Here is a 19,197-nt window from a genome sequence, read left to right on the forward strand (position 1 = left end):
ACATAAGGGATTATCCTATTTTTCAAGTCAGTATTCTAAGGACAGCTTAAATAAGTGAATATGGATTTCTACTACCCAGAAACATATGGGTTGGGTTCTGTTCTTCCGAGAAAGACCCTAAGGCCATATCTCTATCAGAGATATGGTCAGAATGTGACATATAATTGTGTCAATGGTTAGTGCAAGCCAGCACAAAGCCCCCACTTTATTTGTATTCTATTTTTGCCAAATTTCTAGTCTCAATGAAATAAATGCAAGCATTGTTCAACAAAGGCTGTATTACATCTAGTTTGAAATCAGAGGTAACATTTATTTATTTATTTATTTTAATATTTTTTTATTGGAGTTTAATTTGCCAACATATAGCATAACACCCATTGCTTATCCCATCAGGTGCCCCCCTCAGTGCCCATCACCCAGTCACCCCCACCCCCCTGCCCACCTCCCTTTCCACCACCCCTTGTTCGTTTCCCAGAATTAGGAGTTCTCTCATGTTCTGTCTCTCTTTCTGAACATTTTTATGACAGATTTTTCTCTTTTGAATATTCCTGGATTTACAATTTTCTCTCTTAAGCTGAGAGCAATTTCCCCACTATTTACGCAAAGCCACCAAACCATAAATAATAGAAATCACGTAGGTGATACAAATACAGTGAATAGTTTGAGGCTGTTCAAAAGTTTTTCTTAGGAAGCCTCCATTTAGCCGAGATATCCTTGGCTCAATGCTGGTTAAGGATTTTTAGATAGTGGACGAGGCTGAGGATACATTTTTCTTTTAACTGATTCTCTAGTGATTTGCCTATATTATAGAGGGAGGAACACGGTTTCATAGCTAGATTTTTGTGGATAGCTCACTGAATATTCCTGATTAAAGCCAATCCAAGGCTTAATTCTAAGTCTACTAGATTTATCAATAGTTTAAAAACTATTAGTAGAATTTGAGTGAAACTGACAGATTAATTGACCTCCAAGGAGCACAGAAATCCACCCACAATTGTGCGCATACTGCTGCTATTCTTGTTCCAGGGACACAGCTGATAAGATTAAGAAATCTATGTGCTTCCTCTATGAATACTTTAATCACTGAAACTTAATAATCACAGCATTATTCCTTTTCTCTGTAATTATTTTGGGATGATCTTTATTTTAACATGAAAGTGGTATCTTAGGAGTAAAAATGAAGGGGTAAAATCAAAGTTCACATGTAGCCACTGGCTTTAATTTGTGTATGTTGTTTAAATCTGTTATGCTGAGATCTCAGTCATAAATAAGAACAAGGAAACAGGTTTAAGAAAAAGAGTAGACTTATATCCATATAAAGAAAAAATGCAACATATTGAACCTTCTAAATAAGCAAACAGAAACAAACAGGCCAACAGACAGAGGTAAAAAGTCATAGAACAAAAATGATATGTTATGCGACATAACTACTCCTTTCCTTACTCACAAAGGCGATCTATGTTCTGGTCGGGCAGCAATATAATAAAACAACAAAACCAGCTGAAAGTAATTCAATGTAAGTATACCTAAAAAAGGATACACATAAAACTTTGATAAATTGGAAAAAATATATTTCTAGGCTTAGCATAGAAAATCAAAAGTCATGTTTTTTTATGATCTCCCCAATTAATTTTGATTTTGCTTAAGATTTAACCAGAGGCCACATTATAGGCACATTTATTAATCAATAGCAATAATATGTGTCATTCAAATATGACTTGCTGGCCTTATTTCCACATGCCACAATGAAGGAGCTTACAGTTCTGTGTCATAAATTATAACAACTCTTGGATCTTATGGGTTTTTTTTGTGATTACAGTTTTTGTTTTTTATAGTTAACTGGAGGTTAACACTTATCACTTAAAATACTTCTTTTTTTCAAAAAGATTTTATTTATCCATTTACCTGAGAGAGAAGAAGCACACCTGCATGTGTGCCAGCATGAGTAGAGGGAGGGACAATGCGTAGAATGGGAGAGACAATCTCAAGCAGATTTCACACTAAGTGTGAAGCCCAGTACAGGGCTCAGCCTCACCACCCTGAGATCCTGACTTGAGCCAAAACCAAGAGTTAGCCACCCAACCAACTGAGCCATACAGCCATCCCTAATAAAATATTTCTATTAATTAACAAAGCTGGAAAAACAGAGCTCATCTATTCTAGTAGTTTTTAAACTTTTTTCTTAGAAAAGAATTGTTACACTTAAGGAAAACACCTCAAATTTCACTAGCCAAAATAAACAAATGTGGGATGGCTAACAATTAAAAGAGAGCAAAGGGGGATCTTCCTCACACCCTCCCAACAAGGACTTTCATTTCCTCATCCTATTTCATACCTTTAGTACTGAAGAAAGGGTTAATAGACACAGAGCTTGAAAACAGTGTTGTTATCTGTTTTCCTTATTTCACTCATAGGGAAACAAATATACAAAGGTATTCAACAGCTTGACCAGTTGGTCCATCTGTATAATGAAGGAATCCAAACTATCCCCCTCCTTGTCTTGACTTCCAAGCCACAGTCTTTTTTTTTTTTTAAGATTTTATTTGTTTATTCATGAGAGACAGAGATGAGAGAGGGAGAGAGAGAGAGAGAGGCAGGCAGAGGGAGAAGCAGGCTCCATGCAGGGAGCCCGAAGAGGGACTTGATCCCGGGTCTCCAGGATCACACCCTGGGCTGAAGACAGCACCAAACCGCTGAGCCACCCAGGCTGCCCCAAGCCACAGTCTTGCCCCATCATCTCATTGTATTTCCCTCTCTTAGAATTAGGAAAACATTAACCCTGAAAATAAAATTATTTGTGGTTAATTTGGAATTCTCTTTCCTCCACAGATTGTTTCCTCTAAAATGTGAAGTTTCCTCCTATGGTTCAAAGCTGCATGGATTAAGCTGAATATTTCCTAATTCTGTAGGGAGGGATTTACTTACATCGTTTACAAATGCATCTTTTAAAGAGTCCCAATGTAAACATGAAGTGCTGTAGGTCTTTGAAAGAAAAGTATAGAGAACATGAGATGCTAATATGCAAACATTTTTAGAGAGGTAAGGCATCAATAATCACAAGAAAATAGATTTTCAATGTCAGGAATTTCTTCTGGGCCAACGTTATGCAAACTGGCTAATCACAGTGTTATACTTTGAGAAGACTTCTTCCAGGAAGTCCTTTAGGATTCTCTACAAAAAGCCACTACACTCCCTACCATGACCCAGCACTAACCTCCCCCCCCCTTTTTTTCACATATAAAATAAAGGGAGAGAAGAGAGCATTTATTAGGTCTCTTCTAAGCCTTCGAATTTTATGATTCCATGATAATAAGTATATGATATCACAGCTGAATGTCACAAGGCACAGGGGATTATTTGATTAACGGTTACAATTCTGATGACTAGTATTTGAGACCTGTTTTCACCCACATATGATCAGAATTTTATCTTAACACATGGGATTTTTAAATTCTCTACATAGAGTGAATAGATGAGCTGTTTTCTATGGCTTGCTTATATATAAGGCTCTATTTTATTCATAAGTTAAAATACTATTATCACAAATTGAAGCTTACTGTTCACCTGCCATATGATTTGTGTCTGCCTAATTTGATCAAAGAACTTCAAGAATGCTGTTGCTTTCCATTTCTTCTATACACAACCCAAAAAGTTGATGGGGAAAAATAATGCCTTTTAAATATTAAGATGAAGCGTGCCTCTGTTTGATCCTGTCACTATCTCCCTTAGTTATATTTTCAATGCACTTAACAGATAGTACTTTATTAGATGTTTTATGCAAAAATATTCTGACAAAGAATGTATCAATAAAGACTCACAACAAAATAAAAATAGATAATTTTTTGAGAGCTTCCTTTGTGTCAGTCTTCAGTGCTTTATATATTTTTTCTTATTTGATCTTTAAAATAGTTTTACAGAGCTCATGATCATAATCGGACAGACTTGGTGTGAACCTGGGAAAATAACACTTCATCTGTCCTAATCCATACCTCTGTCCTCTATCTGTCCTAAATGTCATACTGTGTGGTTACAACACTCTAGGCAATGCTGGCATCATTGAAACCTAATACTGAGAATGGACAAAATGAGTCTCACCTTAGACCAGTCACCCATCCGCCACACATAGCATTTCGAGTAATCCTCACAGTCTTCAGCCTCCCGGGGTCTGGTGGAGAGGACACATTTCTTTCGAGGGTTAGTACACCTCACCGTCCGATGACGGACACCTTTGCCACACTTGACCGAACACTGGAAGATAACATCAGAGAGTCTGGATGAGGTTGTGATTAGGAGATAGAGACCAATGGTTAAATTATGTTAAGTAATATTTCTAATCAACTCTCCTAAGCCTATCACTCACATAAAGATCAGGTGAAAGAAGAAAGAGAAGAAAAACACCTGGCTTCACCCCAGTACCAGGAGCCAGATGAAGCTTGGGGCCCAGTTTGGAGCTAAATGAGTTTCAGGAACACAGGACCATTATAATAGGATTGGTGATGAAAGACAAATAATATACAATGATCAAAATGTAAAATATTAAACTTGATTGGCATCACATAGTTATACATAGTTACATATGAAAATTGAAAAATTTACTTTGGCTAAGATTTAGTCTGTTTTAGCCCTAAGAAATACTTGTGAAAAATGACATTTTTTAAGAGAATCAATTCTCATAGACTTTTCTTAAAGGGAACACAGAGAAAATCTTAGCAAAAATAAAATATTTCATTGCATAATTATATACCCCTGGAAATCATCAATCTAAATGATTTAAGATGGTGACATAACACATAAAGCACATATGTATATTTCACCAGTCTTTTCTAGATGCAAATTAGTACCTCATTTTCATTTGTGCTCCTTGTTATGGATTATGTGTAAAGCTTCTCAGTTTTACAAAGGTACACATCACTGACTATCTGGACACAGAGATCAAAATGGCATTGGGCAGGAGAAGGGAGAGGAGAGAGAAAGGAAAAGATGAAAGGTATGGCAAAAGTTAAAAAATTCAATGAATAATTGTCTGATAAAGGTCCAAAGCAAGAGTTGCAGGTGTACATTTAACAATGATGTAGTATATGAATAACCAGGAGGACTCCAACAGTTGTGTTCTTGAAAACCTAAGCATGGAACTAATGATATTTTAAATATAAAGTTTGCACAAATGAATGATTATCTCATAATTTATGGCTTATGTTTGAATATGTTGAGCTTTAAAGTGGACTACATGTGCGACTTGGCATTTTAATATTTATATTTTTATTTTTTTGCAATTGGAACTCACCCTGATCCATAAGATCAATTTTTAAATTAAATCAAAGTGAGAGATATTCTTTAATTGGTAGACTGCACCGAGACATATTATTTGCTCTCAGCTGGTGCCAAAAATCTGTATAGAATATTTCTGACCTATTTCTTCCTAAAGAGTTTGCAAAAATGTTATGGTTTGGCTGGAGGTGGGCTATTTTCCTTTGCTCATGTGAATCTTCTCTTCAGATCACACTGATTCTGATGTAAAATCAGATACTATATTCACTCTCAAAAGTATACATTGCCAATGAAGAAGAATCTGTTAAACAGCAAGGTATAGCTCAGAAAAGGAAGCCAACAGAAAGTTGTGTTATTTGCTAATGTACTTTGTGGAGGGGGGAGATTGGGTTAATTGAAGAATATTCCCAAACCTCATTATCTAAGCTACTATATCCTCATTTTCAAAAGATTGGCTACTCATTGTAACCTAGCATTTTCCATTTGTCAGTTTTTTTTTGTTTTTTTTTTTTTGTTTTTTGTTTTTTTTCATTTGTCAGTTTTATACACAATCTAACACAATCTAGTGTTAGATTAGTATTCTAACACAATCTAGTGTTAGAATCTAGTATTCTGAGATTAGGCATATGAATGATTTTGGACTGGATGTGTGCTTGCACATGACTGCACCTGTGTGTGGGTATGTGAGTGTGTTTGTGTATGTGTGCATGCAGCCACTTCCCTAAAATGCTACAGAGAAGCTAGAAGATATAAGTAATGACTGGTGTTTATTATTATGCACAGATACATATCATGGTAACAGAAAAATAAAGCATATGGTTGGGCATGGAACACACCTATATGCTGCACACCACATGCTAATGGGTGTGCGGTGCAGTGAGTGTGACAGCGCTGTGTTCAAATCCCAGATACCACACTTAGATAAGATTCTAGGGTGAACTATTTAACTTCTCTGAGCTCTATTATGAAATGGTGAAACTATTAGCCTTCTTGAATTGGTGATTAAATATAAGCAATATATTAAATATGAAATTAAAACAGAGACCCTGCCTACAGGATATGATTGTTAAATGTTCATGGTCTTTCTTCTTTCTCTTAAATGTTCAGGGATAAACAATGAATCAAATGTGTATCAACGTTTCTGCCCACTAAAGATTCTATACTTATTCTATACCTGAATAAGCCAGCATTCTAATAAAATGTACATATAATGTGTTCTTGATTATGTGACAATGGCTGAAGTCATATTTGCAAAATTATATACAATGAGTATATTCCTCTTATCATCAGAAAAATCAATAGATGGTATTGAAACTGCTGTGCACAGAGATGTTGACTGAGACAGCATATGACCTCACATGAGCTAAGCTGGAGGAGAGTACGGGAACAGGAAGGGACAGGGGCGCACACCGCACCTCAGACCACACTCCTGCCTCCCACACAGTCATGCAGTCCTGGCCCTCGCAGCGCTGGGCAGACGCAGGCTTAGGCCCGGTGCAGTCCCTCTCCCGAGCTCTGATCAGAGTTCCGTTGCTCAGTTGTTGGGTACAGGCCACTTGTCTGCTCTGCATTCCTTTTCCACAAGTTCGTGAACAGGGCGTCCATTCTGTCATCATCCATCTAAAAGGAAAGAAAGAACCATTGAAACAAGTTAAAAGATATCCACCCATGGTGTATTTTGACCTGTCTGGAGTTAGAATTGTTGCACAGTGACTCTTATTTTTTGTTTTTTTCTTTTTTTACTACTTTATAGTTTTGTCTAAAACACCTGTGTTTTCTATAATGTTGGATTCTCTGTATTTCTAATCTCAAGGCCTTGTTCCTACTAGAACTTCCGAGAATTCGATTCCATCCATGCCATATGATATGCTTTGCCTGTTGCTGCTTATCATACTGGCCGCACTGAGATACCTAATAAGTATACAATTGCTAACATACTGAGTTATTCCTGCTCTTTGTGTTTTAAGTCTTCACAATGACTCCATGTGTTAAGGTACTACAACTATTTTGGACTTTTACAGAGAGGGAAACCAAGGCAAGGAGAGATTTAGCAACTTACCAAGGGTCACAGGGTTGGAGAGTCAGAAATTGAAATGAGACTCTAGATCACTTCACCACATGACAAATGCAGATATGAGCAGTGGCAGAGAACCCTGTCATGAGAATACCCTCTTACCCAGAGGAAGCCATAGTTTGGTACATTATGCCTATGACCTGCGACGAGTTTTCGTGTCTGGGCCATATCCTCCGATACAGCTATGTGTGCATCTTTAGGCTAGCCTAGCCTCTATGTAGTTGACACATAATTACAGACACTGGGGTACAGGCTCAGGAGCATAAACATAAAATGACTTCATTTCAGAGATCCCCAAAAACTCCAAATATTCTTCTTGGAATTCACTGATTAAGTGATTCTGCCAATACATATGCATTTTAATACCTAGATGGACATCCTTTTCCCAGTCATCAGGGCAGTGATACATCTCTATGGCACTTCCATTTCTGTTGAGTTGGGATATACCCTAAGGACCACTAATTTAAATACCTCCCCAAATTTATTTCAGGAAGAACCGAGGCCTATACCAGAAAAGTGATTCATGAAATTTGTATGAATCGTGTCAGTAAAAGCCCCTCTGCATTTCCCACTATTAGGTCAACCACATAGGGGGAACTAAATCCACCCCAAACTACCTGCACAATCCTATTTCGGCACAGTGCAGGGCAGTCCAAAGCCCTGAGCTTAACTTTGGGTTCCTTGCTAGCTGTGCACATTCTTGAAACAATACTAATAGCTTTAGTTAAGTTTCTATTTTGTCATGTGTAAAAGTGTTTATCATTATAGGGACTCAGTATATAGCATATACTTTACATATTACAGTATATTTATAGTAATTTATACTTATTTCTCTAGCTTCATCTCTCATTTGTTAGGAAAAGAAACCATATGCTCAGCTTGCTCCTCAAACACTATTTTACCACATGGTACCTGTTTATGGAGCACCCACTGCCTGGAACCTTGACAGCCAGCTCCAAGTCCTTTCCTCCTAACAGGGCTTCTCCATCCAACCTATAATAATTGTGGTCCCTTTGCCCTCTGGCATCTGGCTTGTGGCACTCACACAGCATTTATTAGAAATTACCTCGGAAAGTGGGGGAGTTCTCATCCTCTCTACAAAATCCACCCTTCTTTTCCTGATTAGTATCTAAACTCTTTAAAGGAAGAGATCATGTCTTATTCTTCTTTGCCTCTATAACAGGATGTACACAACAGCTTGTTATTAAACATTTCTCATATTGGAAATTGTATCTATGTTTTACAGAAATAGCATAAATTCTTCTACATTTACTTAAGCCCAAATGCTTCTGGCAATGATCCAAAGTTTGAAAAGTCACAACTCATGCAATCTAGTTTTCTCATCTGTACAATGGTTTAATTCTAAATGATTCTATGCTTCTATTTCTGAAAAGGAAAAAAAATTATAATAATATTTGCATCCTAGTATTGCCTCTAACAGAGTTCTTGTCTGCTGGTCTATCAAGTATGATGCAGATATATCATTTTGCTTGGGAGTCCCCTAGTGGATTTTTCCTAAAGTATTATCTTCCAGATTTATTTAGTTTTTGATTCATCTTTCTACATAAAATGTGTACCATGCGTACCACATTATAAGTACAATGTAAACCCATGTATATAATTTTCCCTCCAATTATGGAACCTAGAACACACTACTGAAAGGAAAAGTATGTGCAATTTCATGGAATCTCTTATTTTTTAAATAAAATACATTTTAGAGACCCTTAGTATAATGATAAGAGTTACTTTTTCTTTTTTTAAAAAATATTTTATTTATGGGACACCTGGGTGGCTTAGTAGTTGAGCATCTGCCTTCAGCTCAGGTTGGGATCCTGGGGTCCTGGGATGGAGTCCAGCATCAGGCTCCCCATAGGGAGTCTGCGTCTCTCTTTGCCTATGTCTCTGCCTACAGACAGATATTTTTTTATTAGAATAACAAATAAAATCTAATATTTTTATTAGAATAACAAAATCTAAAAAATATTAATGTGTCTGTAATATTTTTTATTAGAATAACAAATAAAAAAATTTCATTTATTTATTTGAGAGAGAGCAGAGGGGAGGAGGTGAGGGGGCAGGGTGGAGATGGAGAGAGTCCCAAGCAGAGGTGGAGCTGAGCATGGAGCCCGATACAGGGATCCATCTTGCGATCCTGAGATCATGACTTGAATGTAACTAAGAGTGTGATGCTTAATGCACTGAACCATCCAGGTGCCCCAAAAGTTACTTTTTCCATTCCTTATGAAAGCCTCTCAGAAATAAGATTTAGAATGTAAAACGTATTATAATAAGACACTTCGTATTTTAGAATCAATCTAATTTGGAATTATCCCATTTCCTTATCTTTAAGATTTCTTCTTCCAAAGCTATTTACTAGTGCACTGATATATTTTATACTTGGCACATAGGGTTCCATCAGTCTATTTAGTGACTTTTTAAATAAATGTAAATGTAAATTGGAATGTTTCTTACTAGGGTGGGAAAAAAGAAGAGGCAAGAAAAACTAAAGGTTATGCTATGCCATGCCAGTAAGTCATAGAAAGTTTTCTTATCATGACCTTCAATAACCACTCATGTCCATTTCTTACTTTTCGATATTTTGGTTAACCTGACTGCCACTGCTTCTTGGTGGTTTGCAACATATTGACTCCTTTCCCAAGGGAAGGAATAATCTCTAATAAAAAAGGCATCCAGTGTCCAGCTGCAAAAATTTCTCACTCAGGGATGTAGTGACCTTCTAAAGTATTCATTTTACTAAGCCATTAGCAAGGCATTTTCCTCTGAGATAGCTGAGGTCAATGAATGAACAATAAATGGTGTGTACTCCACATTCTGATCCTTCACAGACCAAGTTAGGAAGTGACAAGTATGCTCTAGTCCTCAAATCCAACTCATTCAAGATTCCTGATAGATCAGAAAAAGCCAATGTTCTTCTCTCCAGATGGAAAAATTATATAGCACATGAGACAAATGGTGTTTTGAAATATTTTAGCAAATAATTTAACACAAGATAAGTTAGCATTTTAATATCTATTAAAAGTGATAAAGAAAAAGATAATTCTTAGGAATGGTAATAACAAAAACGACCCAGGTTCTTTAGCTGACAGAGCAAAGGCCAAAAACTCTGCTCTTATATCTGTCCAGCACTGAATGGAAAGAAGTTAAAGAGCTGACCGCAGGTTAACAATAATACCCTAGGTCACTTTTCCTGTTGATTACTACATTGCATCATAAAAAAGCCTAATTAGTTCATCTACTTATAAAATTACCCTGAAAAGCAGAGAGTGAGGTAGGTGGAGTGGGCATAACATTACTGAATGCATATTAATGTGTTTTTATCTTTTGTACATTCTTTTACATATCATTCTTCTGTCCTATTCCTTAGAAGCATAATTTTCCCTGGGGATTGGGAAAGAACAAGAATATTGGAGCAGGAATGCAGAGGAAAGGAAAAGTTGGAAAAAAAAAAAAAGAAAGGAAAAGTTGATAATTAGCTTTTGTCACCTTGTATACAACCCATCTACAGCAAAGCAAGCCTTGAAATTTCAGCATTGTAAAGGAAGGAGGGATTTTCCAAATTCTTTTAAGCTCTCATTCACATAGCGTGAGCCAGATCTGAAGGGCTTAATAAGCAAGTTTTGCAGTAAGCCAAAAACAGAGGAAATGCAGGATCAGGGTTGCATTAGAGGTGGGGAAGGCCAGGGGAGCAGGGAAACCAGAAGAATGGAACACGAGCCTGGATGCACGAATTCCCAAAGAGATTAAGACAGAAAAGTTTAAATAGAGTTAATTGGCCACTCTCTTCCCCCTTCCTCTTTAACCTCCTCCCTCCATACTCACTGTGCTTGGTGGGCCATGAAGAATATTATATTAGTTATAGACCACTACGAAGCTACAAGTCCTTTGCATATCTGAGTTGAAGGGCACATGAGCTCACTGTGACTCTGTGCAGGATTCCATTCTCTGTGTGGCTCCCTAGGAAATCACAACTAACTACACCTCATTCATGGAGCCGCAAGAGATCTCTGAGTATCAGGACAGAACAGATGTCCCTGTCTCTGTATTCCAGAGAAATCAATGCAGCCTCATACTCTTTTTTTTTTTTTTTTTTTTTTTTTTTTACCATTCTATCTCTGAAGGCTTTTAGGACCTCTGACATGGGGTTCAGTCACACTCAAGCTCATTAATTTTTGTAAGAAAGCACATGGATTTTCAAGGAACCCTCTGATGGGAACCACTCTACACAGCCTTGCTGCTAGCTCACCCCAAAATTATACTTGGGTTCTTCATCCCTGTGGGCTACTAAGGCATGGTCTTCTTTCTACACCACTTTCATTTCTCAGCATCGCTCTCTCATTTCCTATTCAAGGGTTTCTTTCCTACTTTGTTGCCTCATACTCACTGAAGTCACAGGTGACCAAAACAGCAAACCAGGACCCCCCAGCACAGGAATCCAGCAATCAGAGGTCAGGAATTGGGCAGTCAGATTGGGAGTTCTGGGAGAGGGCGTGAGGATGTAGCCTGGGAACCAGGACGATCATACTGGCCCTGGTGTCTTGTGAGGGGCTGAGTCCTGGCCAGTCCTGCTTTGGTCTATATCATCCTTGGCAATTTCTAACACATCATATCAGAAAACTCAAGAACAAATAGTGAAATTCAACCCATAACCAGATTTTTGAAGGACCAATCAACGGATTACCAAATAATTTTAATTACATCTCCTCCATCTTCTCCTATATCTCCACATTCACACTGTGGAGAACACAGTTAAAGTTGAGAAATATCCTAGCCTTGCTGCTTTAATACTTTTTCCAGCTTGTTTAAAACCCTACATGTTAAATAAAATAAAATAAAATAAAATAATAAAATAAAATAAAATAAAATAAAATAAAATAAAATAAAACCCTACATGTTGGTATATATTCTTTTGCATTATTTTTAGGAGAACGGGATTTTGTTAATATTTTGAGCATGTTTTAAAAGCTTGTAATTTGGGCAGCCCGGGCGGCTCAGTGGTTTAGCGCCACCTTCGGCCCAGGGCGTGATCCTGGAGACCCGGGATTGAGTCCCACGTTGGGCTCCCTGCATGGAGCCTGCTTCTCCCTCTGCCTGTGTCTCTGCCTCTCTCTCTCTCTCTCTCTCTAAATAAATAAATAAATAAATAAATACAAGCAAGCTTGTAATTTAGTGGCCAGAGTGTTAACAAGTGGTGGAATACGGTTACCTTGTTTGGCATGGTTGCTCATTGCACTTTCGAATCTGCGGCTCAGGCTTGGTTAAGTATTTGCATTTCTTGTTGTCCACAATGCTGATATTTTTGTTCATGATTTTGGTGCAAGACACTATTGTCTTCCTTTCTCCTGAAAAGAGCAAACAAACACACAGAAAAATGACAGGCCTTTAAGTAATGGACCTAGGGGGTGAACATAGGCTCATTGTAAGTTTCAGATTTTGAAAGGAATTTTAAGTTAGATCAATGAAGATATTATTTATAATTTACATAAAAATGCATCTCTAGGCTTAAGGAGGATAAATGGTAAATTTTTTCCTCATTAGAAATTAAATGGCGGGGTGCCGGGGTGGCTCAGTTGGTTGAGCGTCCGACTCTTAATTTCAGGGTCATTATCTCAGGGTCCTGGGATCAAGCCCCTAGTCAGGCTCCATGCTCAGCTCAGAGTCTGCTGGAGATTTTCTCTCTTCCTCTCCCTCTGTTCCTCCCCCAGCTGGCACATGTATGCACACTTTCTCTCTCTAAAACAAACAACTAAATATTTTTTTTAAAAAAGAAATTAAATGGCAAGTTTTATATTCCCAAGGGATTGTGGTAGCCTAAGTTGACAAGACATTAATTAAAGAATTGTTGGTAAGGACTACGCTATCTTTTAGTATTAAGTGGTAGAAAGCTGTACTTTGCAAAAAACTTGTATGACTTCATGAAAGCACATAAACACATGGGCATATTTTATCATCGCATGCATTTATCACACCAGTGCTATGTAGTGAAAACAAACTTGTTTTCAATATGACCCAGACTTTTATTCTTAATATCTCTGATGAAGGTATTCTAGAGCAATGAGGAATTCTAGAAATCCTGTTCCCTGTTTATTATGTTTATTCCCTGTTTATTATGATGTTCTCTAAGAAAAGCCATGGGACTCCTAATATTTTACCAGATTTCAGAAAAATGGCTTTTCTACTTTCTCTGATATGATAAAGTCTGATACTAGAGGTAAAAATGACCACTTGTATGGTGTACTTATTTTTATCTGGGCCCTATAAGTACACTTACTTGACAACATTTTCTTTATCTCATCTTGCACCTAAAGAGCCTAATAAACACATGCTAATTCCGTTTCTCTACAAAAGTCTAAATTTCTTTATCAGATTTCATAATCTAATTTAACGTATTGTATGACATTATAAAGTAATTAAATCAACCAATAATTTTAAACCAGATGGGTCATAAAGGATTAAGAAAATAATCATAAGTCTTCGGGGCCCCTATACAAGGCCTTTAGTTAGGGTCTGATGACAGTCATGCAGTGATAATTAGGAAGCTCATAGCATTCTTGATGATCATGCCAAATATGACAGCCTGGCCTGGTGGTAGAGAGGTCACTCTGTCATTTAATTAACAGAGGGGGGAAGGCTGGCATCAAGAAAAAAGGAAAGAAGGAATGCAGAGAGAGCTGCTTTCAATAATTTTTGAGGATCTTTTGCTTTGACCTGAATGGGGGATGGGGAGAGACAGCAGGGTGGCCCAGCAGACATCTTTCCTTCCTTTCCCTCTCAACAACACTGAGCATGGTCCCAAGGCAACTTGTAGCATACAAAAAAATGACTACCTTTCTCTCCTCTCTCCCCACCCCACCCTGTGTGTGTGTATTAACTAACAATTATATCTGTGATTATTGCATATTATGTTATTGAAATCATTTAGTTTTATCTTCAGTTTTATTTCCTGGTATAGGCAGTACAATGTTAGCCAATTGTTTCCTACCTGAAGAATTCCAGGTCTGGTTGAACAAGTTGAACAATTCAACTTGTTCTATGGGAGCTCAAAACAGACAACAGAGTGCCAAACAGGTAAAAGGCCTTTTCCCAGCTTGATAAATAGAATGTGGGTTGGGGACAGCCTGGGTGGCTCAGCGGTTTAGCCCCGCCTTTGGCCCAGGGCCTGATCCTGGAGACCGGGGATTGAGTCCCACATCGGGTTCCCTGCATGGAGCCTGCTTCTCCTTCTGCCTGTGTCTCTGCCTCTTTCTCTCTCTCTCTGTGTCTCTCATGAATAAATAAACAAAATCTTAAAAAAAAAAAAAAAAAAAAGATTGTGGGCTGAACTGCAGTCCCCAAACCAAGGACTTTATGGCCAGTTACCTACGTGAATGAACACCTCTGCTGGAAGTCCTTTAAGCCTGTCCTGTGTACTTGACAGAGTCAGGCAAGCTGATGGGAACTGGTAGAGAACAGGTAATGTTCCATGCCTGGGGTAAATGCTCAGGGGCTTCCCTGGCTATCCCCTGGTAGGTCAAGAAGGGAGAGGCTGTGTGGCATTAGATCAAATCATAAGAAGGGTTCAATACCTACCAACCTCAATTTTCAAATAAACTGCAAAAAAAGCCGAAATGGCTTATGTTTATTCTTTCACAGAGGCAACTGGCCTCGCAAGGTAGGAGTTGCTTAAGTGTAAAGAAATTGGGACAAGAGTTTTGATGAACTTCCTCCTGGTTTCCTATATTCCAGGTGCTTCGTTAGAACCTGATGCACATACTAAACAGACATTGTGCAAATTCTATATAATATTTGAGTACAACTTCTACATTATGAGGATGCCTACTTTAAAGCAGGATTAACATACATGTTACTTTCATTAAATATAAATGTTAGGCTTAAAATCTAATTTAAAGCCTTTGAATTCATAAGACACTTTTTTTTTTGCAGAATAGATGTAATTGCCTAAACTAATTTAAATGGTGGCTTTCTGCCAACTACAACACAAAAAAATGACTAACAGACATTATCCAGAAAACTTTTCCTGAACATATATGTAGTTATGAGGTAAATAACTCAGGGCTAATTATTCTGCATTTATTCCTTTCTTCAGAAAATCCATAATGTTAGTTATACTACCATAGAGCTAAAATATTAAGCTCTTGAAAAACTCTTGAAAATCTTTTTTAAGATTTTATTTATTTATTCATGAGAGACACACAGAGGCAGAGATGTAGGCAGAGGAGAAGCAGGCTCCCCATAGGGAGCCTGATGTGGTACTCAATCCCAGGGGCCCGGGATCACAACAAAGGCAGACATTCAACCACTGAGGCACCCAGGTGCCCCCCCCCAAAAAAAATCTTTTAAGTGGAAATGTTGATATATCAAAAGAGACCTAGGTACTTGTATCATTTCAGGGATCACCTGAGTGTTCTAAGAAAGCAGAGAGGCACGTGATTGTGAATTGGGACATTTCCATCCACATTGTGGCAAGGAAGCTCACATCATACATGTTTTGGCAGATAGGATAAGCTTGGCCCCAGTTTTAAAAATTTCATTGAACAAAAACAACAGAATGGGGGCGGGGCAGGGAAGAAATCCATTGCTCTGCTACAGGCACACCATGCCTATGAAAATACAACTAGATCTTAAAGCCATATGGAAATGTTATTGTTTGAGTTTTTTCTTTTATATATTTTTATGTTCCAGCCAACACAGGAAATTTCCATTCTAGCATCTAATAGCAGTATTTACAATGCATCCAGTACTGTGGAACCTAGGGACAAGCAGAAAGTGATGAAGTCACTGGCTTTCTGCCCGAATCATGAGTAGCTGCAAGCTGTTGACAGTGTATACTTGCTTTATGGCAATTAACTTCACCTCTGGGTCATTCCCATTAAATCATTACTGGGGAAATCAGTTTTGATGTTCTGAATACAATTAGGAATAAAAGAATATAACCATTATGCAATTGGCCTCATTACCGAACTTGGGCAAAACCTGAAAACAAAGAGTAATTTTATTTACCAACTCTTTGTTCTCTGAAGATACTTAACGAAGACTAGATATTAGATCGGATGCCTTCTGTTCCAGTCTCAGATATAAGCAGCTGTTTTTTCTATGCTCTGTATTTAACCCCATGAAATGGATATTTTTAATAAAAGTATATTCTATCCACATAGATCACATTTCTAGAACTGGCATCCTAAATGTGGAAACACGTTCTTGGGAGTGTGTTCGGTGTTTCAATACACATAACTGAAATCCTCTCTGTATTACTGGGTGCTCCAAACTTTTAAATAAGACTGTGAACCTCTATAAATCAGAGACCACATATATTCATTCGTCTTTATAATTTTCTCTCAAATTATTTATTTATTCTCTATTGAACTAACAATGGCCAGCAAGTAAGTGAAACAAAAGTAAATGTATTTTAATGAGGAAGGGGGCTTTTCTCTGAGCACTTCTTAGAAATATGTAAAATGCAGGGTTTTTTTTTTTTTTTAGGCATACATTTTTTAACTTGAACAACTTCCAAAACTGTGTATGCCTTTTAATTCTTAGCCATTTCTGGACATTTCTATAAAAAATTTCCCTCAGGGCTTGGACTTAATATTAAAATGAGCATTTCATCTTTTTTAATGAAAATATTTTTATTTTGTATTGTTTACAACACACAATAGGTAATCTAACCTGATCTTATTTCCACGCAGATAAATAGTTTAATGAGATCTCATAACTTTCAAGACAAATTTAACTTGATTGCTAGCATAATATTCAGGGATCTTCATGCACTAGCTTCTTTCTATAAAAAGTAGAAAATGGTCAAATTATCTCCCACTCCTTGATCCTCATATTTTTCATCCTAGAAATAAACATTCTCACAAACCTCAGTGCCTTTGCACCTATGCATTTCCCTGGAAAACTTCCTACATCTTCCCATATCACTTGGTACAGCAATTTTATTATTAGCTGACCCCCACTAAACGAACAGTGAATCCTCTAAAAGCAGAAGGCACTCATTATTGGACCACTCAGCACTAGTGTATGCATGTTCCATGTTGGTCAAAGGATCAATGAGTGAAATACAAGCACATAAGTCAGGGCCAAAGTGCTTTCTGTACTAAGAGGTTCATCTCAAGACTATTTCCTAAAATGATGAAAAGTCATTTGCAAACCAAATGACTAACTATGGAAGATAGTCATCTATGGCAATTTCAGTTAATGAATTATGTAGGTATTAAAATTCAAATTCATAAAGAGTTCATATTAATATAAAAATGTTCTTATTAAAGAAAATAGAATTTAAAACTGTATTAAATGCTATTGAAATGAAATAATGCAGAGAAGAAATATAGTTTGGTGCATTTTCTTCAGGTAATAACATTTACTATGGTGATTGCAATGTGCCTTTAAAATGGAAAAATGGAAACAAACTGCACTGGCAAAAACATAGGAGTATTCTATTTGGAGATGTTTCCTCAATTTAAAACCAAAGGCTTGGATATTCCTTAGAAGCTGTTCATGCACAAGGAAAGCCATATCTAAAGGATATCACAAAATAAGGCCAATAGAATGAGAATCTTCGGTTGGGTTTGGACTAACGTGAAGAATGTGGAATGTTGGCCTATTTTTTCCCCTTCAAATTGTATCTATTTAGATTTCCTAAAAGCATGTTTGTTTATTTATTTCAAAAGAAATTACTGAATTTTGGGGTTCTTATTCTAGGTTTTATATCACTGATTCACCCACTAGCTCAAAATAAATTCTAGAGTAATAACAGTTATTGTATGCAGTACATGGAACGCTACTTCCACACACATCTCTCAGATACTATGCCATGATACATGCCTGATGCCTCTGAAGACTAAGATCACTTAAAACAGGACTTTTATGTCAGAAAGAACTGTATCCAGTGAACCATAATTCTCAGGTGCCAAAATAAATTTACAGCATCCCTTCAAAGACCTTTTAGATGTTTTAGAACACCAATGCAAAGTAAACATTTATTTCCCAAATACATTTTAAGCTGTTTGAAAGTGAAAGGACTAATTCCAATGCTAAAATACAAAATTATATATATCCTTTCAAATATTTCTAGAACTATCATCAGAATTTGAAAAGATGGTGCCAAAAAGTGTACATATGTTATGCTGTTGGAAAAATTTTCTTGAGATCATCAACATCCAATTGATATTTACAACTATTCCTCCTTTCAGGATAAAATATTAGATAGAATAGTTGTAAATATATGTCTTTTATATATTATAATAACTGATATTAATAAACATAAAATGCAGAGTGAATTAACTTTAATTTGGGGTTTCATTCTAAAACAGTTTGAGATTCTGATGTAAAAGATCATTACAATAAAAATTTAGCTACATGATAGTAGGTATCTTTTAAAACATATCTTTTTCCCATTTATTGCTGGCAATCTAATGCCTTACAACAGAATCTAAAAAAATGACATGTCAAACATTGAAATTTTATATTGCTCTGTGATATTTTATTTGCTTTTGCTTAATATAGTCCTGTGAAGTAAAATAATGATATTATTCCTCTTTGCTGTTTAAGGTAAATTTTGCGTGAATCTGTTTCCAATGTTCTGTGCTTTGAACTAACTGTCCTTTAATTCATGAATATGCTGAAAGATTACAAAGCTTATCTGGCTATAAAATGGACAACACGAAGTTAGAAATGATGTGATTCTTGAAATCCTGTCCATCCACTTTATTTATGAACTGCAAAGGAAAATAATATCCAAAAGCCCATAAATATTTTGGCACTGAAAGGAACATGTACCCTATTAATATAGAGATAATTGAAAACTGTTGACTAAACGCAATGGAACAGATTTGAGA

General features: G+C 36.8%; 1 protein-coding gene across 1 annotated transcript in view; it reads right to left on the bottom strand.

Moving 5' to 3' along the window:
• ADAMTS19 (ADAM metallopeptidase with thrombospondin type 1 motif 19) overlaps positions 1-19,197 on the bottom strand; it is a 227,368-nt gene that overhangs the window by 17,833 nt on the left and 190,338 nt on the right. The window contains exons 19-21 of the mRNA XM_072728643.1: positions 12,567-12,702; positions 6,684-6,888; positions 4,096-4,248 (exon numbers count right to left, since the gene is read on the bottom strand). Coding sequence (XP_072584744.1) covers positions 4,096-4,248; positions 6,684-6,888; positions 12,567-12,702 — 494 coding nt within the window. The remainder of the gene's footprint in view (positions 1-4,095; positions 4,249-6,683; positions 6,889-12,566; positions 12,703-19,197) is intronic.

Source organism: Vulpes vulpes, chromosome 12, assembly GCF_048418805.1.
Source record: "Vulpes vulpes isolate BD-2025 chromosome 12, VulVul3, whole genome shotgun sequence".
NCBI classification, from domain to species: domain Eukaryota; kingdom Metazoa; phylum Chordata; class Mammalia; order Carnivora; family Canidae; genus Vulpes; species Vulpes vulpes.